The sequence below is a fragment of the Beta vulgaris genome, chromosome 9 (genome assembly GCF_026745355.1).
Source record: "Beta vulgaris subsp. vulgaris cultivar EL10 chromosome 9, EL10.2, whole genome shotgun sequence".
NCBI classification, from domain to species: domain Eukaryota; kingdom Viridiplantae; phylum Streptophyta; class Magnoliopsida; order Caryophyllales; family Amaranthaceae; genus Beta; species Beta vulgaris.
This window is the reverse complement of record NC_079210.1, coordinates 18,937,722-18,962,661: the sequence shown is the minus strand read 5'-3', so window position 1 is coordinate 18,962,661 and position 24,940 is coordinate 18,937,722. Positions and strand designations below refer to the sequence as shown.

Genomic DNA, 24,940 nt, shown 5'->3' with positions numbered 1-24,940 from the left:
CATGAGCACAGAATCCCAAGTGACGAAAGATCATTGGGATTGCTCATACGACGAGACGCAATGTTCACTGTTAGTTATTCGTTGTCCAAATCGTGATCGTCAATCTCTTCATCAACCACTTCCATCAACCATCTGAGGTTTGCATCCACTATCATCAACACTGACCAACGACACACCCCTTTCTACGCGACTTTGTTTTGTTTGTATTCATTTATGTATTAAACTCCTTTAGGTTTATGTATTTGTTTTTGTTTGGATTGTATTAGCATTAGGTTGTACTTTCTCTTTTAATTAACGTACGATTTCACGATGTCAAAAAAAAATCAAAATTGATATATGATATAAGTGAAACACTAAATAATAAGGTAAAATTACGTTCAAATGTATATAAACAAAATAAAAGACAAACAAAAACGAAGGTCAAAACCAAGCATAATTAAAAGACATTAAATCCCTATAAAATTGTTTTCTTATAAGGTTATTTGTTAACCTTATTAAAGAAATTTAAAGTAATTTTATTAGCCCTTAAAAGTTATAGGTAGTCAAACTTTGAAAACGATTTCGACATGCATCGCGTGAATATAATGCTAGTATAATAAATCAAAACTCCAAACTATTATTGCACGACCATTGTGATATGTACGAGATGACCTGAGCTAATGTTGTTGAGCAAGAAGTTTCCAACTTCAAAAGGAACCCCAAAAGAAATTTTAACATCAATCATACAACAATTTAATAATTTTGAAACCACTAAAGTACCACATTCGGAACGGATAATACATTGGCGAACAAATCACTTGGATATTGATCAAGTGATAAGATGGCAACAAAACCCAAGACCATATTAGACATTACCAAGGAATTTCTTGACCATCCCACGCAAAAAATTTCCCGTTGTCATGAATCTTAGAACCATCAATAATGTCCAAAAGCTTGTTTACAGAAAATTCTTTGGTGAACAACTTGTCTTTAGGGATATTTCTCTGAAAAGGTTGAGATAAATCTGTGTCAACTGTGCCAGGATGTAACAAAAGACATATAATTGGATCCTTCTTACGAGCCAATTCCACGGAAACTGTTTTCGTCACTGCAAATACAAGCAATAGCACATTCCTTACTATCAGGAGAACCAGAGTATGAGGGGGGAAAAAGACGAAATACTATTGTAACATAGGGATGTGTTTCTTCATAAACTAGTTTTTATGACATCTAAAATTAGTAGCACAGTTTTTTGGCATGTCCACAAATCTTAAAAGAAAAGGAAATCGTCATAATACATAAAAAAATCGTGAGATAAGTGTTAATGAATTCAGGTATGTAATATTGTCTCAAATTGATACAAAACTGGACAAAAGTTAACTTAATGTCCGAATTATTAAAAAAAAAATGAGGTTTTTCTAGCAAAAACCATAACATTTAAATAAGTTCACTACTACACAGATTTCATTGGTTTAAGAGAAAATGTAATAGATGGCTGGAAAGAAAAAAAAAACATACCAGGTCAAGTGTGAATGTTTTATTTCCTTCATGTAAGTGCATATTACAAACTAATGTTCATCAATTGTTTCAACTTGAGACTTAAATCTACCGAAACCTGGTGCATTCTAAGACATGAAAATTATGTTCTGAATGTACCCGCATCCAAGCATATCAGTGAAGAGAAGACAACAACTACCATTTAAGATATTATTGTAAAATCATAATCAATCCTTAAACATGAAAGCTATTAATTCTGCATGGACGAAGTATTATTTTTTGCGTGAGTCATGACTCTAATTTTAATTGTAACGAGAAAATATAGGATCTAGCTATAGTATCTCGATTTTTTTAATAAAATGCATTACACACATTTATGCAAAATCCTTTGTAATATCAACAAAACTTCCTGAATATAGTGGGTGTTTCTATTTATCACTTTCACTTTCTATTAATCAATTGAACCATCACACAACATTCAGAATTTTTCCCTAGCTTGAAGAGAGAGCAAGACCAATATGAGTTTAATTTGGTAGTGCTCTCACCCCTTTAAAGATCCCTCATCGTGTTGAAGGTTGTGATGAAGACACTCAGGAAGAAGGGGCAAGGATGCTTAGTGGAACGTAATCACATGGAAGGAGAACAACCAGAAATCATGGACACCAATTTCATGCACTATTGACTATAGCCTTGTCAATTCTACTCATAATCCTACTCTCACCCTCTCCTTTATTATTCCAAGAATAATATAATCCAGCAGAGGGAGCCTCAACCAGCTGGTTCTCCTCCATAAAAGAGCTATAGCCAACTGTTTCAGCCTGATTTACCTCATTCCCCTGAAATCTATCATTTGCATATCTCACAGCATTATGATCCCCCATCATTATGCAAGGTTCTTGGGTAACTCCTACAAAATTTCCCAACTCCAGCCACAAAGGTCTCCTATCCTGAATTGTATGAAGCCCATACACAGCTGCAAAGTAAAATATAGCTCCTCCAACTCTAGTTATCTTCACAATAATTATATGTTCAGACATGAACTCCACACTTACAGTAGCTTCATCCTTCAGCCAACCAACCCATATTCTGCCTCTAGGAGAAGAGTTGTAGTTGCACACCCAACTCCACCTGTCCCCAAACTTCTTTTGAACTTTAACCTTATTATGAATTCTCACCCTAGTTTCCAAAAGAGCACACACAGTCACCTTGTGATAGTGAAGAGAATGCTTAATTTCCTTCACTTTAAAGGGGTCATTCATGCCCCTTACATTCCAGCTAACAACAATCATTATGAGAGATAGGGGTTTGGTCCCCTAGCACCCCCAGGCAATCCTGAGCCAAATTGCAAATGAACTCCACTTTGGATTCCTTTACCCTTATCTTTTGCCTTCCTTGTCACTATTTTCCAAGCTCCACCATCTTCATCAGCTTGACCTTGATTCCGGGTAGCCACTGGTGTAATCACCTCATTTTCAAGTTGTCCACCTGTGATCTCCATGCCTTCCACATTCCCTCCAGTAACAGGGCCAGCTTCTTCTGTAGGCAGTTCAGTACTAACAGCTTCTACTTCCTGCACTTCCCCCTGATCTTTCCTTACCACTTCTACACCTCTTTTAGGAACCCATTTCTGAGTAATCTTTGGACCCACCATGGTAGCCTTGTTGCAATTATGCCCCACCATTTGGCATTTTTTCCAAAAGGGTGGTAACCAATCAAAACTCACTTTCTGCTGAAACCTCTTTCCATTAGGATCCTCCACTGCCACTTCCCTAGGAATCTCCTGTGTGACATCTATTTCAATTAACACCCTAGCATATGACACACGTAATCCTTTACTGTGCATTCATCAGCATATAATGGCACCCCAAGCAAACTAGCAATTCTACTTAAGGAATCCTCCCCCCAGCAGCTTAAAGGCAAGTTAGGAAACTTTGTCCATATAGGCACCACTTTTAGTATCTCATCATGAAAGTTGAAATTCGCACTCCAATGTTTAATAATCATTGGTTTTCCATAAAATAAGTGAGGTCCAGTGTAAAGCACCTTATCCCTTTCCTCCCTAGATTTAAGTCTCACTATGAAGAATCCTTCATCATGTTTGAAGATAACTGGCTCATCTGAACATACCCATTGAGCATTTATATATTGAGTGATGGAGTTTAGAGTAGGCTTTTGACCTACCACATACACCACTAGAGCATTCATCCAACATTCGCTCTGTTTCTCAATCTCCACTTTATCAAGTTTTGCTATTCTATCACCATTAACAATCAAAGGAGCAACAAATTTTAACCCCATACCTTTGCCTGAGATTCGTTCCTGAGCTGTAAAACTCTTCCACTTCAGTTGGGAAGCATCCATATGACCATTCTTTCCACTTTCTTCCACTACTTGCACTGGATTTTGAACCTCACTTTCTACCATAATCGGGTTTACTGTTCCATTCATTTCAACGTCATTTCCTTCCAAAAGTTGCTCTTTTTCACCATGATCCTCCTTATTTGAACTTTCCGGTGTCAACGAGCTACTCGCCTGACCCGGATTCTTCTTTTTCCGTCCCATAACCAGCCGTCAGCGCTGGATAGCAAAGCCCCTTATCGTGCGCTAGCAGAGAGGGTTTAGAGAGGGTTTTTTGTACTTGTTATCCGCTAATATTATATTTATTATATATGTAATAAATAATATTTTTATGTGCGATTACACACAAGACCAAAATATTTTTTGAGTAATTTATAAAAGTAATTTACTAGATAGAGTTGTAAAGATATTTTGGATTTGAACCAAAAAGAAAGGAAACTTGTTTTTCTTACTCCTTTCTCTCATTACTCGTGTCTATTGTCCCACAAACGCACAAATAGAAGCAACAACTCATCCTTCTTCCTCTTTCGTGTCTGTAGAAGCCAAAGCCACAAATTTGATGCCTCTTCCTCTTCGTGGCTTCCTCTAACATTGCGGAGGTATTGAAATTACTCAATTAGATTAGGAAACCTATATCACATTTTAGGATCTCAATTGGAGATTGTTGAGTAAACCCAAAATTGGAAATCCCAAAACTTTGAAATCCTCTCCTCCCGTGAAACCCCTTCTCCCCTCGCATTTCTGTCGTCCCGTGTCAGCTGCATATGTTGCCGGCGTTCCCCAAGCGAGAGAGCTTTCTCTCCCCCTTTGTCGTGTCGTGTCACTATTGTTGTTCGTTGTGTTTTGGTGCTGCTGCAGCTGCTCTTCTTTTCGTGGTGCTTCCACCGTTGTCGGGATGTAGTCGTCGGCACTATTGTTGTTTTCGTGGGTCTAAAGTCATTGGAGCTCCTCCGTTCGATTTTTGTTATTTCTCCCTCTTGTCGTCGTCGTGCCCCGACCTACTTATGCTCGTGTTTATCCCCCCCCCCCCCGCACCACGATGTTGTAGCTTTTAGTGTGTGGTAATTGTCTCTAAACCCTGCAATCTGATTTCTTCTTTGTTTTAGTAGAAGTTTATCTATTCTAATTTGAAATCAGATATAAGTTAGCTAGAAACATTATTTGTATTTGTCTTTGATTAGTTTGATTCAAGAAACTTAGTTCGTTTACGATTATAGTTTGGTGTTCTTTAGAAAGCCTATTGATTTAGATTAGGTGGTTTGGTTACATGTTGTTTAGTGAATAATTTATTTATAATTAAGAGGTATTATTGAATAGTCGCTATTGATGTTGCAAGAATGGTCATAATATTATAATTGGGAATTTGTTATGATTATTATAGTTGGAGATATACATGAAGTTAAGTTAGTAGTTGTAGGATATGTTTCATTAGTTTCAATTATGGGATTTAGTTCGATTAGTATAATAGGTTGTATTAAGAAAGGTCAATTAGGTTAGTTGGAGAATGATTATGGAGTGAGTCTCGTTTCGAGATTAAGATTAATGAAGGAGATTGTGTGTTGGAATTTGGATTTGTTTGAGGTAATTTGCATATGCACATGTGTGTGTGGATTTCTGTGTTCTATTTTCGTATAGAAGTTCGTACTATGGCCATAGTTATGAATGTGTTGATTGTGGAAACGTCATTGATTAATATGAATACGCGACTGTTTTGCTTGCTTAGTTTATGAACTGAAAATTGAACGTGGGCAAGGTATGGGTGAAGGATGGTTACTCTTTTGACCAATGTTGCTCGGACTTTTCATTTCACCTCAAGTACCGGTGTCGGATCCTCGACACTCGGACATGGGTGGGACACTTGGACACTTCATTTTGGGAAAAAAAAGGAAAAAGTTCAAAAATAAATAGGTGAGTCAAACACTTGGACACGTACCCGTGTCGAACATGGGTGCCCGAGTCCAAGCAACATAGCTGTTGACCTGATATGATCGGCTACGCCTCATAACGAACCTTGGGAGTAGTATTGTTGGGCTCCATAACAAACCTTGGAAGGGGCGTTTGTCCAAGTCCTGCCACTAATTTGTTTAAGAGAATGAGCTATGCCAACGTTGTAACGAAAGGAAATGGTTAAAATAAAAATGTTTATAAGAGCTAAAGTAAAGGTTACGAGTTTTCCACTCATCTAGGAATTTTATTTGTTTTGTATTCTTTTGGTATTAAGAGCTCGGGAATGAAAGTGGAGCGAAGATTCTAATTACTATAGATTGAGTTTGTAGTTAGATATCTGATTCAAGATTAGTTGTTGATATTTCGTTGTATATTTTGGGAATTTTAGTTAAGATATTGGTGTAATTAAGGATATTTTTCTGTTGATATTTTATTTAACGGTTTTTGTATCAAATGCCCCTGAGTTTTCACGAAATTCACCAAGTACCCCCGCACTTTTGAAAATGCACGAGGTACCCCTCAGTTTCAACATAATACACCCAAATACCCTAAGTGACTAACGGCTTTAACCGCCGTTAGTCTTAACCCTAATTAACCTAACTAAACCCTAATTTCTAACCCTACCCTAACCCTAAACCCTAACTAGGGGTGAAAGTTATTTGGATAAAATCCAAAATTCAATCCAATCCAATCCGAATTAGTAATTCGGATCGGATTCGAAATGTGTTCGGATTGGATTCGGATCAATATTTTTTGAAAATTTGGATTTTCGGATCGGATTGGATTGAGGGTAATTGGATCCAAAAATCCAAATAGTAATATGCCTTGTATTATGTATCTTGATTGGGCTTAAGTGCTTAACTAATTTTTTTTCTAAAAAGAAGCAATAGTCCATAGCCTAATAGGCGTAACACTTTCACCCTTCCCTAACCTAACAACACTTAATTCCTCTTCTAATCTACTAGCCGCTTGTGATTTATTTCATCGAGAAACTAGAGTTTTAAAAAATCGGATTTTCGAAATGGATCCAATTTAGAGTATGAAAATTCGAATTGGATTGGATCAGATTCAAACTCTAACTAGTTTGGATTCGGATTGGATTAGGCCCTAATCCAAACCGTACACCGAACTTTCACCCCTAACCCTAACCCTCCCCCCACCCTCCCACCACCCTCCAAGCAGCCCCATCCCGCCACCCCTTCCCCTACCGTCCTAGCAGCCCCCACCCCAACAGCCCCTCTCCCACCACTGCCCAGCCGCCCCCCCAACTCCACGCAGCACCCCTCCCCCCACCCCTGTCGATTTTTGCACACTCCCCCCAACCCCAATCGATTTCGGAACCCAAACCCCATCCCCGTCGATGAACAACCCAGAAAACAAAAAACCGGCTGGGGTGGGGGGAGGGTGTCGAAATCGACAAGGGTAGGGGGAGCGTGCGAAAATCAACGAGTGCTGCAAGGAGTGGGGAAAACTAACTGCGTGAGATTAGGGAGCGGGGCAGCTGGGCAATGGTGGGAGGGGGGGCTGCTGGGAGTGTGGGGGATGGGGCGGTGGAATAGGGTTAGGGTTTAAGGTAGAGGTGATCATTTTGGCCCGGCCCGGCCCGACTCATTTTTGGGCCAGGATTTGGGTAGGTTTTTTCGGCCCGCAATTGGGTCCGGCCCGGCTTGGCCCGAATTTTTTTTGGCTTTGGGCCGGCTTTGGGCAAGCCAAAAACGACTTTTTAGTCTATTTTTTGGCCCGGCTCGTTTTTGGTCAGCAAAAGCCCGCTAATTTAGGCCCGAAATAGCGGACTTTGGGCACAAAATTCGGCCTGAATTTAGGCCCAGCCCGGCCAATGGGCAAAAGATTTTTGTCGCGGCCCAGCCCGGCCCATGATCAAGTTCAGTTTAGGGTTAGGGTTAGGATTAAGGGTTAATTAGGGTTTAAAATAAAAAAAATTAGGTTAATGACTAACAACGGTTAACACCGTTAGTCATTAAGAGTATTTAGGTGTATTATGTTAATACTAAGGGGTACCCTGTGTATTTTCAAATGTGCGGGAGTACCCGGTGAATTTCGTGAAAACTCAGGGCATTTGGTGAAAAAACCGTTTATTTAATTAAGAGTTAAATTCATGAGCGGGCTGTTACAGGTGAAGTGGAAGTTATGGAACTACCTCTTTTATCCCTTTCTCCTTGCACATTAAACATCCATATTCTATGACCTCCTAATTGCAATATACATCTTCAATTTTTAATTTATTCTGCATTACCCCCTTAACGCATTACTCATTTACCCTCAATCCTAACATGTTCTGATAGATCTCTTCTCCATTGTATTCTAGCACAATATTCGCAGTAGGCTAACTTTGGCTGATGTTAACATGCAAATACACATGGATACCACTTAAACCACTTTCAATATCAAATACCATTTAAAGCACTTTCAGTACCAAATACCACTTAAACCACCGCTAATACCACTTCCAATACCAAATACAAAAGCCTACTGCAAATCTTATGCTTGAATTTATTTTAGTTGTCCTATATGATCGAGGGAGTCTCGGTTCATGTTCGGACATGGGGGGTCATTTTCACAAATAATTGTTACCACTTTCGGCACCAAATTTACATACTTTAAATTGAAACTGGAAGTGGTTAAATCAGTACTGAAAGTGGTACCATTTAAACCACTTTCAGTACCAAATATTTGCAAAAATGACCAAAAAGTCATTGTGGTAGTCAAATGGACTCCCATATTTTGTTGTGAGGACTTCCTCCTAAACAGTCCATGAAAAGCATATTTTCCTCATTCACCTTTAGTTCATACCCTGAAAAAAAAATCTTACACTGATTTAATGCTGCCTTTGATGCTCGATATGAATGCCATCCCCCAAGGTTATTATCGCCAATAGATCCCACTCTGGCACTCAAACTTGCCACAACAGCAACGTCCCTCTTAGTCCCTGTTCCTCCTCCTGCCTTTAGAAGGGGCCACATGTGCTGAAAAACAAGCAACTGATGTTAACCTCCACTACTAAAAGTTAACTTGTATTACGAAGAGCAAGAAGGAGCAAGATGACCTTACAGTGGCGTATCAAAAGAGGTCACACAATAAAGGGTGACAACATTTTAACAGCAAATTTGAGCAAAGCATAAAGTTGAACTCTAAAATTGACTTTATCGGCCTATTTGGTAAGCAGTAATGATGATTCAGGTATATGTAATTTTGTAAAACAAAAGAATTTCGTGTCAATGTCCATTGTAATAATTTATATCCTCAAACATGTTACATATGTTTTATTTCATAAATTTTAAATACAACTAAATACTTCCTCCAAAGTGGTAATATATGAGAATGATTAAAATATTAAGAAAAAGAGGCATTTGGAGGAAGACATTAAAACATAAGCCACCTTAGTATCAATCTAGTCCCAGTAGTTGGAAACTAGAAGTCCAAGATTACCAAAATCATACTTAATAAAGAAAATGCAAGGAAAACGTATTACAAAAAAAACGCCAAAGAAACTCCTTTGAGCATTGGTCTGCTTTGCACTCTTTTAAGTCCACATGATAGTTAATATCAAGTGTGAGTAATTAAAAATCAATATCAAAGCAATTATCCCATTGGAGGCAGGGTGTGACCTAGAAATACACAGCCTTACCCCCAAGCAGGCAAGCATTTGAGAGTAGCAGTAGTTACATATACGAATTTACAAATGGCTGTAACTTCAATCATTAATGCAAATTTTAAAGTATACCTTGATCATTAGAAGAGGACCCACAGCATTAACCTCATAAGAAAGAAGCAAGGAAGACTTCTGTACTTTAGCCAATGTTGTCTCTATATTGGGAAGGTCACGGATGAAATCATTGCCATTTTTTGCTAATGCATGTTCTGAATTCTAAAATATCATTAGAAATCTAAAATGTAGTAAAATAAATACCTGGAAGAAGCAAATTGGGTATAGAAAGAATTCCGGATGTATTGACAAGAAGATTTAGATAGCCATATGTTTCTCTCACAAAAGTCGCAGCTGCCTGAAATATGAATGTATTTTGGATGATTTACTGACGAGACTAAAGATAAGAGCATATATATATATATATATATATATATATAGAAGTGAGTTCATATGAGAATGCATACTTATATGAGAAATGAGAATGAATTTTACACGCCATAACTCTTATGAATAAGTGATGTAACTCTAATGAAAAAGTGATGTAACTCCAAAAACAAAATTTTGAAAAAAAAAATTCAAAAACAAAACAAATTTTTTTTTGAATTCAAAATTTTTTAGAGGGATATAACTCTAATGAATAAGTGTTGTAACTCTAAACCAATCGTGTGGTTGAGATTCATTCTCATTTCTCATGTAAGGAGCATTCTCATGTGATCTTGCCCCTATATATAATATATATATATATATATATATATATATATATATATATATATATATATATAATATATAATATATATATATATATACACTATGTACATACATATGTACATATGTATATGTATATGTATATCATCCACATAAGTCATTTTCACCTGAGCCAACCAAAAACAACTACTTCCTCCGTTTCAATTTAGTTGTGACACTTTTAAAATCACGGATTTCTAGGCAATTTTTGGAGAGGAGAGAGATAGAGAAAGGACATAAAAGGGTCCCATGTGATAGGAGAGAGATAGAGAGAAGTTATTACCCAAAATAAAAGTGTCACAACTAAATTGAAATTTCCTAAAATAGAAAGTGTCACAACTAAATTGAAACGGAGGAAGTATATAAAATTGTCAGACAAAAGGATGTAGCCATGAAGGGGTTGTTAGGTTCCAGAAAATAAAGCAAGGAGGCAAAGAGGCAGGCTACAACCCTGTTTATCCCTGCATCACCACAAAAAATTCTGGGAGTGTAATAAAACAAAGAGCCGACATGCAGTTCCTTGTGTCCATGGACCATGGATTTAGTCAAAATAAGCCATATATGATGCGAATCCCCCCCCCCCATATTAAGAAAATTAGTAAGTACAGCAATAACGTTAGAAAGTAACTGTAGAAGGAAGCAAAGGATTGGCATCGCTGGACACAAGAAAATTGAAAAAAAAAAAAACCAAAACTTTATATCATAATATGCTGAAAGATCTTTCCCTCGTGGAAAGAATGTGAGTTTTCCATTTGTTGGTGGAACAATATCTAAAGAAAGGGATTCTCAGGAAACACGAATAAGTAGGTGCTCCAAACCTCAATGGTACTTTCAACTGTCACGTCGAGCTTCAGAACGTCAAATCGACCAGAATATTGATTTTTCAACTCCTGCAGTCCCGTAGATTGATCAGGATCGCGACAAGTAGCAAGTACTTGCCCTTTCTTATCCCTTTCCAGAAGTTGTCTTACCTGTAAAGTCAATCATGGGACACGTAAAGTGATGCAATACAACGTGATTATGTCTCCAAATCCATCATGACAAAGGGGCTACATTAAGCTCAAATCAATAATTAGAGATACTAAAAACACAACTAATAAATATTGATGATAACAGCAAAAATGATTTAGGCAAAACAAAATTAAGGATGTGGATTGAATTCCTATAAGATGTACCAGAGAGGGCTCATAGCCTTGTTCTACAAGTACTAAACTTTTGTAGTCAGTGATATCTTAGAATGGGATAAAGAGTAGCTCCATCATGAAGGAGAGAACCACAAATTATAGTGTTTGGGTTTCAACTCTTTAAAGATTCCAGATGATTAAGATATCTAAAAAGTCCAATTCCTTAGTGGTCAAGATATCAAGACAATTCCTAAGTAGATCCGCCAGAAAGAAAAGCTGAAAGTAGTCTTGTCAGTTTCCTCCTATCAGGCTAACTAATTGCACCAGTAACTTGCTCTACTACTTTCTCCTCAAAGCTACAGATTCGTTTTCAGTTCAAGAAGTAAGATTGCCATCCAAGGTTCTTGGGCAGTCAGCTTCCCTTATCCTCTTCTCACATCAGAACATAGCTATGTACGTGTTCTTAGAAATACAGAGTAGAATGTCTCAAAGCCTTCAGGATTTATAGAATGAACAAAGAAGTGAAGGATGGATAACAGATCCGGTTCTACAATCTGTAACATGTTTATATCCAAAGAAAGTAAGGCAGGAAAAAAAAATATCCCAGTCTTCCATCACAACGAAATCTAAGGCAGGGATGGCTCATGCATAGCCTGCTAAAAGAGACAAATCAGCTCTCACCATCTCAGTACTGCTGATTGCTCACTGTTAGACCACTTTGAACTGCCTCCGTTTCACAATAATAGGCCAAATTTGACATGTCTAGTAGAGCCCTAACAACTTTGACCCTTTCACATCACTAATTCATAGCAAAAGCTAAAAAAAATGGCCATCTTATATAATAAGTTACAAAACCAATTGCGGCAACATTTTCACACCAAAATCTGATACAACAGTTATAAAAAAAATTTAGCATGCTTAGAGACCATCAGAGTCAAATACAGACTACTATTTTGAGGCCATACATTCTCATTTATTGAGTACTTGCTCATGAAAATTAGGGCCATTCAGTGATCACTCAAGGATGGATTAAAGTATGTAATTACACCATTAAAAGTTAGGGATGCTCCTATTCACTATATAAAGGAGAGCTAATGAGAAGAAAGATCAGATTTGTATTGAAGAAAAAAAAAACCTTGTGTTTTAGCCCTTAAACATTGAGTGTGTCTCAAGCTCAAGTGTGTTTTTGACCAATAAGCTTAGGGGAGGTTGAGTGGCTCTTGCCTCTAGCCTAAAACACCAAAACATTGAGCTTGTCCTTGTGTTTTGGTATTATCCTTGGTTCGTGGCTTTCTTGAGTGTTCTATGTTCCTAAAGTTTAGATTCATCATCCTAACACTTTGGAGGGTGTTTTTAGACTCACATCATCCATTTCCATTCTTGATTTGCTATTTGTATCCATTTGTTGCAGTGTAAAGGATAAGAGGCACCTTAAGACCAAGCAAGTGAGAACAAATTAGATTGTAAAAGACACAAAGAGCTTAAACTAACATGCTCCTTCGCCTTTAATTACATATCTTAGGAGATACAAGTGCTAACACAAGAAACTATATCCGAAATGGTGAGGCCTAACACTACAAACTATAAATAGTTAAGTTAGTTAGAAAGACCCAAAGGGAAATGAAAATTAGTGAGCGGGGTGTTTGGTTGTCTTGGGGTAAAGGAAAATGGAATCAAGAAAGAGGGTGAGAGGAAAGGAAAGCAAAACTCTTAGATTTAAAGTGTTGTTTGGTTTGTACATTAGCATTCCTCGTTCTTCCTCCTCTTACCATTCCTTCCACTGTAGCGGCATAGCCCCACTATATCCTCCTTCTCTTACTATGCCCCCCGCCACCCTTCCCCACTCTAGTACGGCCGCGGCCCCTCCCCACCCCGGTACCACCGTAGCCACCCCCCTCTCCTTCCCATTGCATGTCTCCCTCCCCCTGCCCCATTAATTTCCACGGCGTCACCACCTCTCCCCCTCCCATCCCGTTGCGTCGTTGTCCCTCCCCCACCGCTGCCACCTTTTTTGCCATCTCCCTTTCTCTCTATTCTTCCAGTGGGTGAGTGGTGGTTTATGTCGTGGATGGTAATGGCAGTTTTCAAGTGGTGGGTAGTTTTCAAGTGGGTGGATGGATTGGTTGGGGTTCTGGTTGAGTTCTCGATGGTTGGGTCACTTAGATGGGTGTATCTAGTGGATGATTTCACGGTGCTAGTTGCTGGGGTGGAGGAGTCAGGTGTTGGTTGGTGGTCGAGTTGGATTGAGGTGGTGGCTGGTGGTCAAGCCAGATTGAGGTGGTAGTTAGTGGTCGGGTCAGATTGAGGTGGTGGTTAAGTGCTAGTGGCTAGGGGGTCACGTGGTGGTGGTGGTACAGTGGTCAGGTGGTGATTGGATGGTTCAAGGAGATGATCAATGATGATTCAAAAAAAGGGTAAGTAGGAGGGTGTGGGGGATGAGAGTAGAGGACCCTGGGGTAAGGAGAGGGTGAAAGGAATCATTAAAGTGTGCAAACAAACAACAAGTCGATTCCCTCACCCTTTCGAGAAGACCCCCCACCAAGTACCTCCTGAATTACCTTAGCTAGAGAAAGAACCAACTTAAAGCGGTATAAATATGTAAAGGAAGTAAGAGAAAGAGACATCCAAAAAAAATACTCGTATTGTTATGGGAGAGCTCGTCCTTTAGAATATGGGCATCGTAATTTTTATTTCACATTAATGTATCAATACAACTATCCTTATCCGTAAGTTAATAATCTCTATGAGTTTCTTCTTTTCTTCTTCCATCCTTTCTCCTTTATCTCTAGATTATATAATATTTGTGCAGCTCATAGAAACTAGCGTTAGGTTCAATTGATCCAATGATGGGAAAAATGGTTGAGCCTAACAAAATTGTTGCAGCAAAGAATGAATTCATGCAGCATTTAACCTTTTTGACAACTAATTCTAAATAATATATATATATATATATATATATATATATATGTCCCTCAGCAACTACAGATGTCGCATTAAACATTTATTTTTAAGTAGCTATCCTATTTATCTCACAATAAACTTGGGATGGTAATTGCTCAAATCAACTAAGACAGAACCCTCAATTATTCTCATAATAATAGTCAGCACACACAAATGTTAATGCTTGACCCCTTGTCTCCAAGAAGTTTGACGTACAAGACATTTATTTTATACCATAAAATGATCATAGCTTTCACATTGATGTCACTATATTCTTAAGAGAAGTACAGAACCACAAAGCTATACTAAAATAATTCTCGTAATCTATTCATTCTCCCATGTCTTTCATGGGTTACAACTTGTTTGGTATTCTTTTAGTGAAGGTAAGAAAGGGAAGAGAAAAGAAAGTAATCAAATTTTCCATTGGTTGGTTTAATGGAAAGATTTGAAAGGAATTCAATGTTTGATTTAACTCATTTAACCCAAGGAACGGGAGCGAAAAGAAAATAATATAAAGTTTAGCAGCTTTATAATTTGTATTTCCTTCCAAATTCCTCCAATTTTGGGAGAAAAGTTATGTGAAGATTTTATTCGACTTCTTTCCCTACAATGGTTTGAAATCATGTACTTTCTCCGTTCTGTTTTAAATGAAACATTGGGTGAAATGACACTATTTATCAATCAATTCTGACTTCAATTTATCGCCATTATATAAAGAAAAAACATAGTCAAGTGGAATCTTGTTAGATTCGTCTCGATGCATACTCTAAGATTACAACTTTTTTATATTTTTATGTGCACAACTAAAGAATTGGGTGCATACATAGTCAAGTGCATCGATTAATATGGGCCAGAGCATTGCGTCCAAGGTGAGTAATTAATACCCTGTTTCGTTTTCAGTAAATGAAAGGAAGGGAAGAGAGATGAATGAAAGAGAGAAAAAAAATAGAAAAAAAAAAAACCTTTCTTTTACATCTAGTTTAGTTAGGAGGAATTTTCATGTTTGGTTTACATTTTCTCTTTTCTTCCAAATTTGCTCCAGTTTTAAATAGAAAGAAAATGAAAATTTTATAAGAAGACCCTTGCTACCATTTTCTATCAGTCATAACATATTTTTTCAACCAAATATTGAAAATTAGAATGATTCCTTTCAAAACACCATCCAAAATCCTATAACATATCAAAAGTAGACAAAGAGATGGTTCCAGGTCGTAGTCTCGTAGACATTCACCAAATCGAGGTACAAATTGGATAAAATTCAAATGTTAGAGAAAGGAAGAAAAATTAAATAACGGAAAGAAAGAAAATCATAATCGAAGAGAAAAATATGAGGAGGAGTTGAGTAATTTACATACGAATTCAAGGCCGATTCCTCTTGAGGCTCCTTGAACCAGTGAAACAGACGCTTTCCTGTCCAAGGAAGTGGTAGAGTAACAAAGCACCGGCAATAAACGACACTTCCTGACAATCTGTGACGAAAATCGCTGATACATGATGCCTGAAGTGATGTACATTATTGTAGATTTCTAATGTTTGGTTTCTGCAGTAATTTAAAAAATTTCCAAAATTTACACATATAAATATTAAATAGGAATTGAAGCAGAAACTCATGCTCCTCGGCTGTCGCAGGACCACGTCAGTGATAATTGTTATGGTATAATACTACCCCTCTTTATTAATTGGAAAAAATTGTCAAAAATAAGCCAACCTTTGCCCCATATTTCAAAAATAAGCCAACCTTTAGAACATATATATATATAAGCCAATCTTTATATCAATTTTGCCAATTTTGAGTCAGATTAGTAGATTACCTCCAACCTGTTTTACAGGTTAAAAAATATATTAAATTTTTTTTTTGAATTTCTTTTTTCTAATTCAATCCCTAATTCAATCATATTCATCCCTAATTCAATCATATTCATCCCAAATTCATCATCTTCATCACCCACCCCAAAACCCCAGCCACCCACCCGCCCCCACCCACCTGCCCCCACCCACGCCTCCGGACACCCCCCCTTCACCTCCATCGCCATCCACAACCTAACCCCCACCCAACCCCGAATTTCCTAAAATTCAACCCAAACTTAAACCCAAATTTTCCCCAAAATTCTAACCAAATTCAACCAAAAATTCAACTCATATTTTCCCCAATACTTCAACCCAGATTCGAAAAATGATGATGAACGAACGATGAAGATTGATGAACGATGAAATCTCTGGGTTAGTTTTCGAATTTTCTGGGTTTATTTTTGTGTGATTTTGGGTTTAATTGGGGTTCGAATTATGTTTTGGGGGTTCGAATTATTTGGGGGTCTGAATTACGATTTGGTTTTGGAGGGTTCAAATTTGGGGTTTAGGTTTGGGTTAATTCGAATTTGGGGTTTGAGTTGATGGGGGGTTCGAAGGTGAGGGGGTTGAGGGGGGGTTCAAAGGTAGGGGTTCGTGGTGGGGGTTCGTGGTGGGGGTCCGAGTGGTGGGGTTTGGGGCTATGAGGGTGGAGGATTAGGGGTGGTTGTGGCGGGGGTGCTGGGTGGGCATGGGTGGTGGGGGTGCTGCCGTGCTGGGTGGGTATGGCTGGGGAGGGGGTGTTGGGTGGCTTAAAGGTGGTGGGTGGTGGATGATGATGATGATGATGATGAGAATAATAATAGTTTTTTTATTAAGGAAAAAAACCAACTAGGGTGGATCCCAAGAATTGGGCCACCCTAAAGCATCCTTGCGGATGATTACAGTAAAAGGAAAACAGGTTCATCAAACCAGTAAGTAATGTTATTCATCGTGTGACCGCGATGAGCCATCCAATCCGCTGCAGCATTAGCCTCCCGAAACGCATGACGAATTTGGACATCTTCAAAGTGCTTCAAGTCTTCAACTGCATCAAAGATAATAGCATTAATTGTAATACTCCGTATTTTGGGAGTTAATTCGTATTAAATAAGAAAATATAAAGAAGTTAATAAAAAGGATTTTAGTATTATTTACAGAATAATAAGAATAGAATAATAATAATACGAGTCGGTCTAGTTAATTTCGGATTTATAAAGGTTAAACCGAGTTCACTCAATCTAGGGTTACCACTTTTAGGAGAGTATAAAAAGGAAAATAAGAGGAGAAAGTTGAAAAACCCTAAATTCTCACTCTCCTCCCTCAGCCGTCATCTCCCTTCTTCTCTCTCAATTTCTCCCTCCTCTCTCGTTGGTCTCCTCTCTCTCGTTGTCCACCCTCTCTCTGAATTTCGCTCTCCATCTCTCTTTTACCGGAGGCTCGTCAAGAGTCGTGAGGGTGGTGCGCATGAGCTGTGCGAAGTCGCGAGTGATGCTGTGCGAAGTCACGAGTGATGCTGTGCGAACCTTCGACGAGGCTCGAGGGTGTTGTTGCGTGAGGCTGTGCGAACCTTCGACGAGGCTCGAGTGGTGCCGTGCGAACCTTCGAGCGTGGGTCAAGGTTCTCGTGCGAGAGGTTGTGCGAGACGAGCGAGCAGGACTCGGAGTTGTGCGAAGTGGGGTTGTGCGACGACTCGAGGGTGCGCGCGAGGGACGACGAGGGGCTGGTGCGAGGCTCGCGTTGTGCGACGAGGCTCGAAGGGCGTGCGACCATTCGAGCGCGGCGGAAGGCTGGTGCGAGGTGTGCCGGAGTTCGTGCGTCATCGCCGGCAAGGAGTCCGGTAACCTCCAAATTTCAGATTTACAAATTGTTTTCTTAGTTCTTACGAAGATTTTATTTCACATTTCTGATGTTACTTTAACACTTGTATAAATGTTAAAGTTAAGTTTGATGTATTTATTCTTCAAGAATCAAATACTTGTGCGGAAGCTAAGTAAAACAACTCAATAACAATGAAACACAAACAATAACTAATGAAGATTCAAGTAAGAACTTACCAAGAACTTCGAAAATCAAAGTAACCAAGTAACTAGGATAGTACTTAGATTATTCAATGATAAAGCTAAGTCACCACAATGAATAATACTAAGGTTTGAATGCATAAAGGCTAAGCCACCAACACTCAAGAGGGTTTGTAAACAATCAATTGTTTAACACAAAACTCACGAAATTCTATTATTAATCTGTAAGGAATTCGAACTACATACTCCATATTATAATACTTTAATTAACCTAATCCTAGTAGAAAACAAATATCCTACTCCTACTAGTAGACATAAACCAACTCCTAATAGGCTTAGGACAAGTCCCTAAGTCCTAGACTCCTTAGACTCCTTGAATCATGTAAAATCCATCGTTTTAAGAACGTAGGCAAACCATGATTCCTAATACAACTATACTAGGAAAGCATTTAAATATGAATCCTAATAGAATTAGGATCCTCATAGACATGTTCATTTCACACGCCTATTCCATACTACCTTGGTTGGTTAGCAAGCATGCTACACCTTAGTAGTCATTCCCAAGAAGATCCTCCATGTATATCAATTGACCAAGGTTTAGTGAGATTTTTGTATGCAAGAGCTAGTATACTTTATCCACTACTCCTATCATCCTCCTCTTTTTAGAAACAATTACCTCAATTGAGCCATATCATCATCATGGACATATGGTGCCAAATCTCCCACATTCACAGTGGCACTTACATTGTAATCTCTAGGTAACTCCATCTTGAATGTATTGTCAGGTGGCAATCCTGGAGGTAAGTCTTGAGGGATCACATCACCATACTCATCAATGACATGTTCAAGGTGTTTAGGAACCTTGTACTCTTGTTTCCCTTCTACCTCACGTATCATTAAAAATACCCTTCATTGCTTTCTCAATCCTTCTCAATCTCCTTAGCACTCACTAGCAATGTACCTTTCTTTGGAAGAGGGGAAGTTAAAGGTTTTAAAGCAGTTCTCTTACCTCCAACTGTAGCAATGCATACATTGGTGCGGCCATCATACTTTACATGTCTATCATACTGCCATGGTCGTCCCAAAAGGATGTGACAAGCATCCATGTTGCATACATCACATAGAACCTCATCTTTGAACTTGCCAATTTCGAACAAAATCAAGGCTTGTTTTGTCACCTTGATGCCATTATCATCACTTAGCCAATTAAGCTTATAAGGGTGTGGATGGTTTGAAGTAGGTCATTGCAGCTTATCTATAAGAGTAGTAGACACTACATTAGCACAACTACCATTATCAATAATTAAATCACATACCCTTTGTTTCACTAAGCAACGAGTGAAAAAGATCTTGTCCCTTTGAGTGTGCTCCAAAGGGGCTGGTTGAGTGTGGAGCATGCGCCTCACTATAAGTTGTTGGCCCTCATACACTGGCTCTTCCTCTAAATCAGCTTCATAAGTGGCTTCTTCCTCATGCTCCTTGTCGCCTTTAAACTCCTCTTCTTCAAAGTTGCCCTTAGCATACTCATCCTCTATCTCTTGGATGTTCCTCAAAGTCATCACCCTATTATTAGGACAATCCTTTAAGATGTGTCCATAACCTTTACACTTGAAGCATATGCGCCTCTCATCTGTTGCTAGGGGTGTAGAAGTTTTACCTTTATCCCCTTTAAACTTATCAAACTTAGAAGTAGATGCATTACCTTCTTCCTTCTTGGCGCCACCATAAGGTTTATCTCCTTGCTTCACAAAAGGTTTAAAGGTTGAAGCTTTCTTAGCCTTGACATACTTTTCAGCCCTCAAAGCCACTTGTACCACCTCTTCAAAGCTCCAATAAGGTTGTAAATCCACCTTCTTAGCTATTCTTTTATCCAATCCAGAAATGAAACGAGCAATCTTATGCTCAGCTTTCTCATCTACATCACATAACATGTTTATTTTCTCAAATTCCACCACATATTCCTCCACACTTAGAGAGTTTTGTTGCAAAACTTGGAGTTTTCGAAACATATCCTGAGTAAAATCAGAAGGAAGGAACCTTTTCTTCATCCTAGTCTTTAGTTTCTCCCATGAATGTAAACTAGGTTTGCCATCTTTGCGCCTTTTGTTCCTTAGATTCTCATACCATAGGCTAGCATACCCTGTGAGCTTTAAGATACACTAGTGGAAAAAAGCAGTAGGGCTGCGCTGAAAATGGCAAGTAGGGCTGCGCTTTTTGAGGGCAGCCCTTTCCATCGCAGCCCTTCAGTATTCAAGTAGGGCTGCGCTAGAAAAGCGCAGCCCTTCACAACGAAGGGCTGCGCCTTTTTGAAAAAGGCGCAACCCTTCTAAGCTAGAAGGGCTGCGCCTCCTTCACAAGTGCAGCCCTTCTAAGTTTAGAAGGGCAGCCCTTCTAAGAAGAAGGGCTGCGCTAGTGAAGGACTAGCGCAGCCCTTCTTGCTAGAAGGGCTGCGCTAGTTTAAACTAGCGCAACCCTTCACTTTATAATTTTTTATTTTTTTTTTTTGCTTGCACACAACCTGCACATACCAGCAGCACAACCTGCACCCACACACCAGCCCCACCCCCACCCATAACCTCCCTTGGACAAGAAAAAAAATGCAAATTGCAATACGATAATATATGAAAAGTGAAGAAAGGTAATAATTAACTTCAAATATATTAATAATAATGTAAAAATGTACATAGATGATAGAAAACTAGTACATTGTTGGAGCTAAATCTCATCCTATCAATCATCGGTAATGTGGGACGCCAACTTATCCCGAACTTCGTCAATTTCTTCTTTGGTGAAGTTCCTCAAACGTGGTATGGAACTAGCATAAACCTTGCAAAACAACCAAGGAATAAACATATACAAAAGTCAATCATTTTACGTAGTTAGTACTTCTAAAAATGACATATACTTCCCGAAATGGAATCAAAATCAAATGCAAGCCTAAAAGTCTACACATAGTTATAATATATCTCATATAATCATGTTCAAAGAGAATTTGAGGTTAAATCACTTCATAACTACATTTTGGGAGCGAAAAGGCCAAAATAGGCCAAAATAGGCCGGAAATGGCCTTTTCGTTCCCGAAATGCAACCAAAACAAATTAAGCCTAAGAATCTACATACTAGTTATAATATGCTCATATAATCATGTTCAAAGAGAATTTGGGGTTAAATCACTTCAAATACATTTTGGGAGCAAAAAGCCAAAATAGGCCAAAATAGGCCGGAAATGGCCTTTTCGTTCCCGAAATGCAACCAACAAGAAATTAAAGCCTAAGAATCTACATACTAGTTATAATATGCCTCATATAATCATGTTCAAAGAGAATTTGGGTTAAATCACTTCATAAGTACATTTTGGGAGCGAAAAGGCCAAAATAGGCCAAAATAGGCCGGAAATGGCCTTTTCGTTCCCGAAATGCAACCAACAAGAAATTAAAGCCTAAGAATCTACATACTAGTTATAATATGCCTCATATAATCATGTTCAAAGAGAATTTGAGGTTAAATCACTTCATAATACATTTTGGGAGCGAAAAGGCCAAAATAGGCCGAAATTGGCCTTTTCGTTCCCGAAATGCAACCAACAACAAATTAAAGCCTAAGAATCTACATACTAGTTATAATATGCCTCATATAATCATGTTCAAAGAAATTTGGGTTAAATCACATCATAACTACATTTTGGGAGCGAAAAGGCTAAAATAGGCCGGAAATACAACAAACAACAATTGGAAACCTAAAAGTTACATACCTTTCGAAGATCAACAACATCTTTGCAATAGTTGACGATATCGAGCATGAACCTCATGACGTAATACCCACACGCAAGTCCACCTTCTTGTACCGGACACTAAAATTCACCAAAGATGCAATAAATGACATGTTATATGTGTATTATGTGTTTGTATAAAAGGATGCAAAAAATATTACATGTTACCTCGACTAAATACCAAACAGGAGCTTTTCCTTGTCGAAGTCCAGATGAAGTAATCTTCTTCATCACACTACATCAATACACATTATTATAAGATTAGATGTACATTTAATATTTAATAAGCTAAGTGTGCATATATAGTTTCGATTAGGCTACCTATTTAACAATGATTTGACTAGTAAGGACCGTATTGTTCCTTTACGCAAAGAATCAAAGTGGTAGACTTCGTTACGTGACACACATATTGCAATGAGTGTCCAATGGTTCCTACAACAATAAAATAATTTATTGTTATCGTAGAACAACTAATAGGTCAATTTAATTAATTAAAAAGTCAGTTTAAGAAGCATACGATTCAATGTAAGGAAGAAGAACGATCTTATATCCAAGACGAGAACATGCGTTCAAAGAATCCTTGAAAATACTTTCACCTCTTTTTCGTTTTGTACGCAACTGTCATCTGTACAAAGCTTGGACATAACCAACCAAAGATTGGCTGACTAGATCGCCTCACATCATTGTATAATAGCCTGAGAATTCATATTGATAAAAATAAAACTTACTTATTATGGAAGTTATTATTATTGGATTGAATACTACTTAATTAATAAAGTATTACCTCATGAATGTTTGTATCATGGAAACATTCAACTCTTCCCCAAGTAAAATTCTTTAATATCAACCTTAGAAATGAAGGTCGATGTTTCCTCATCAATGTAGTGGAATTGGTGGTGCGACAACTTAATCTCAATCATTGCTTCATCGGCTGCATCGCTAATGCACTCATGTAGCCAGAAGCACGGTTTAGTAAGGCGTTGCACCACCTCCATATCCGTAATGAGTGGATACTTTCCGTAAGAATTCGTTCCCACTTGGGCACGTCGGCCTCCCTGAGGTGAAGCTACCTTCTTTCCCTTCCTGTCGGCCTTCCCCGAACCCTAGTAATTAGTTAAATTAAAAGATATTACTGACAATCATATATAGGAACTATAAAAAAAACTATGTATATAACTTATGTTAGAGATTGTACCTGATATTAACCGCACCAATGCACGCGGCCATAGAATATAACTGCCAATGGAATCAGACAATAACTGTAGACCAACTGCTGCATTCGGCAGCGGAAGAGGAAATGCTTCGAAACCGGCACAATGTCTTAACGCTGACCACATAGTGAATATCGCGACTGGCTGGTTGTGCAATAGTGGCCGGTCCCTAGGGGGCTGTACAGATCCATAAGCCACGATAATGAATCTACCATGACCATCTCCTTGATTACATAGCTCACATGGTGTCTCTTCCTTTAAAAAAAAACTCTATTCAAGGTTAGTCTATGAAACAACATATTTAAGAACAATAGTTGTGATATTAAACAATTACCGTTAACTCCGGTTGTGGACGAGGCTGCGTAGGAACAGGCTGCGTAGGAACAGGCTGCATAGGAACATTGCCCTGCGTGAAAGCACCAAAAGTCGGTAAGCCCATCTGCGCCAAAATGGCGTTGAAATTCTGAGTCATCTCCGCTCTGAGCTCCTCCCGAAGTTCGGCTTTCATAGCCTCCACATCTATGGAAGGTGATGAATTGACACTGGAGGTAGTGGATCTGGACGTAGAGGTGTATTGATCACCATACACCTTTCTCACCCCGAGGCGGACACCTCCTACACCCCTCACACGTCCATACTGGTCCCGTCCTAGAGTCTCGTGTAAGGCATCAACTTGTCCTCTAGGAGTGAACTCACCAGCTGCCTCCTTTTCCTTCAAGCCAATCTGCATAAATGATAAGAGAGAAATACTCGTGAGCGCAGAAGTTATATTATTATGTAAACCTTATCAATAACTTATAATATGTACTTACAATGGCATTAGCTATCTGTTTTGTTCCGGGATCAGGTATGACTCTCTGTCCCTTTGCATCAACCCCATGCATGGAACACCACCAATCGAGCACTCTATCTGGTTGCCGCTGTGCAAGCTGTCGTCGTAGAGCTAGTGCCCGATTGTCGTGGTCGACGCAATCGTGGGGTAATGGTCATACATCCACGATTCTCTCGCCTGACCATACGACTGAGCACCCAGATGGTGATAGTGCTTCCTAGATTTTGCATTCGCGCTATTTTCTCACGAATTGCCTGAAACACACAAATATAAACAAAGGTTAGATATGGTGATATAATATTGGATCTGAAGTATTAAATCTTAGCTAGTAAAAAATTCTTACAACAACTTCTGGGGTAGTTGTTTTTTTGTGCAACAAATGCATGCCACTGCTCAGCTGTGATATGCCTCCATATCTGATATGGAAGCTTGGAGGGATCCTCGAATGATGTGTCATGTGAAGCCTCAGAAGAAGGTGTTGCTTCCCCGTCGTAGATTTTCTTCTTCTTTGTTCCCCCGACTTTTCTCCGCTTCGTGATCCACCCCGACACTAGCTTGGCCTTGAAGTCTCGGAACCTTTGGGCAACTGCGGATAGAAACAAATTCTTCTTCGCTTCATCTTTGGAATATGGAATTGATTCTACAAAGAACGCATTTCACAAATTAGTCAATATTACATAGTATATTTAACAAAGTGTTAAAATTCTAAATAATTATACGCGAATCTTACCATAGTATCTTCCCAAATCATCTTCTTCAAAGACTCGGGGACCTCTTTCCATGAGTGGAGAATGGAGAGCTTATGCATGCAAATCCCAATTTGCATGGCATACTTTTGACGCCATTTTCCACAAGGTTCCCCAATTGATCGTACTCCAAAGTCATTAGGGTGGGTTTCCCTAGTGACTTTGTAGGTCCCCTTCCTTTCCTCTTTTTCGTCTGCAAGTTCTTACTTGCAATTGACGTTTGTATACCTTTTTCTTCACGGCGAGCCATAACCATTTGCCGTTGTTCCTTTTTGTGATCG

General features: G+C 38.8%; 1 protein-coding gene across 2 annotated transcripts; it reads right to left on the bottom strand.

The window, feature by feature from the left end:
• Positions 1-596: 596 nt before the first annotated feature.
• Positions 597-15,847, bottom strand: LOC104903185 (uncharacterized). 2 transcript variants are annotated; one of them, XR_791432.4, is made up of 7 exons: positions 15,612-15,847; positions 11,011-11,163; positions 9,710-9,803; positions 9,524-9,606; positions 8,612-8,765; positions 5,768-5,909; positions 947-1,087 (listed from the first exon to the last, which is right to left on the bottom strand). XR_791432.4 is itself a non-coding variant. In XM_010691181.3 (6 exons), the coding sequence occupies exons 1-6, from the start codon at positions 15,768-15,770 to the stop codon at positions 852-854; spliced, it is 879 nt and encodes a 292-aa protein (XP_010689483.2). In that variant the 5' UTR covers positions 15,771-15,827; the 3' UTR covers positions 597-851. The 2 variants fall into 2 exon arrangements, 1 of the variants encoding a protein (XP_010689483.2); XM_010691181.3 differs by lacking the exon at positions 5,768-5,909 and having other exon boundaries at positions 597-1,087; positions 15,612-15,827.
• Positions 15,848-24,940: the final 9,093 nt, after the last annotated feature.

Coding starts and splice junctions, on each gene's coding strand:
- LOC104903185 (XM_010691181.3), bottom strand. CDS start 15,770: ATGTACATCACTTCAGGCATCATGTATCAGCGATTTTCGTCACAGATT. Junction 11,164..15,611: donor GAGGAATCGGCCTTGAATTC/GTATGTAAATTA, acceptor TTGACTTTACAG/GTAAGACAACTTCTGGAAAG. Junction 8,766..9,523: donor GTCCTCTTCTAATGATCAAG/GTATACTTTAAA, acceptor CTTGTTTTTCAG/CACATGTGGCCCCTTCTAAA.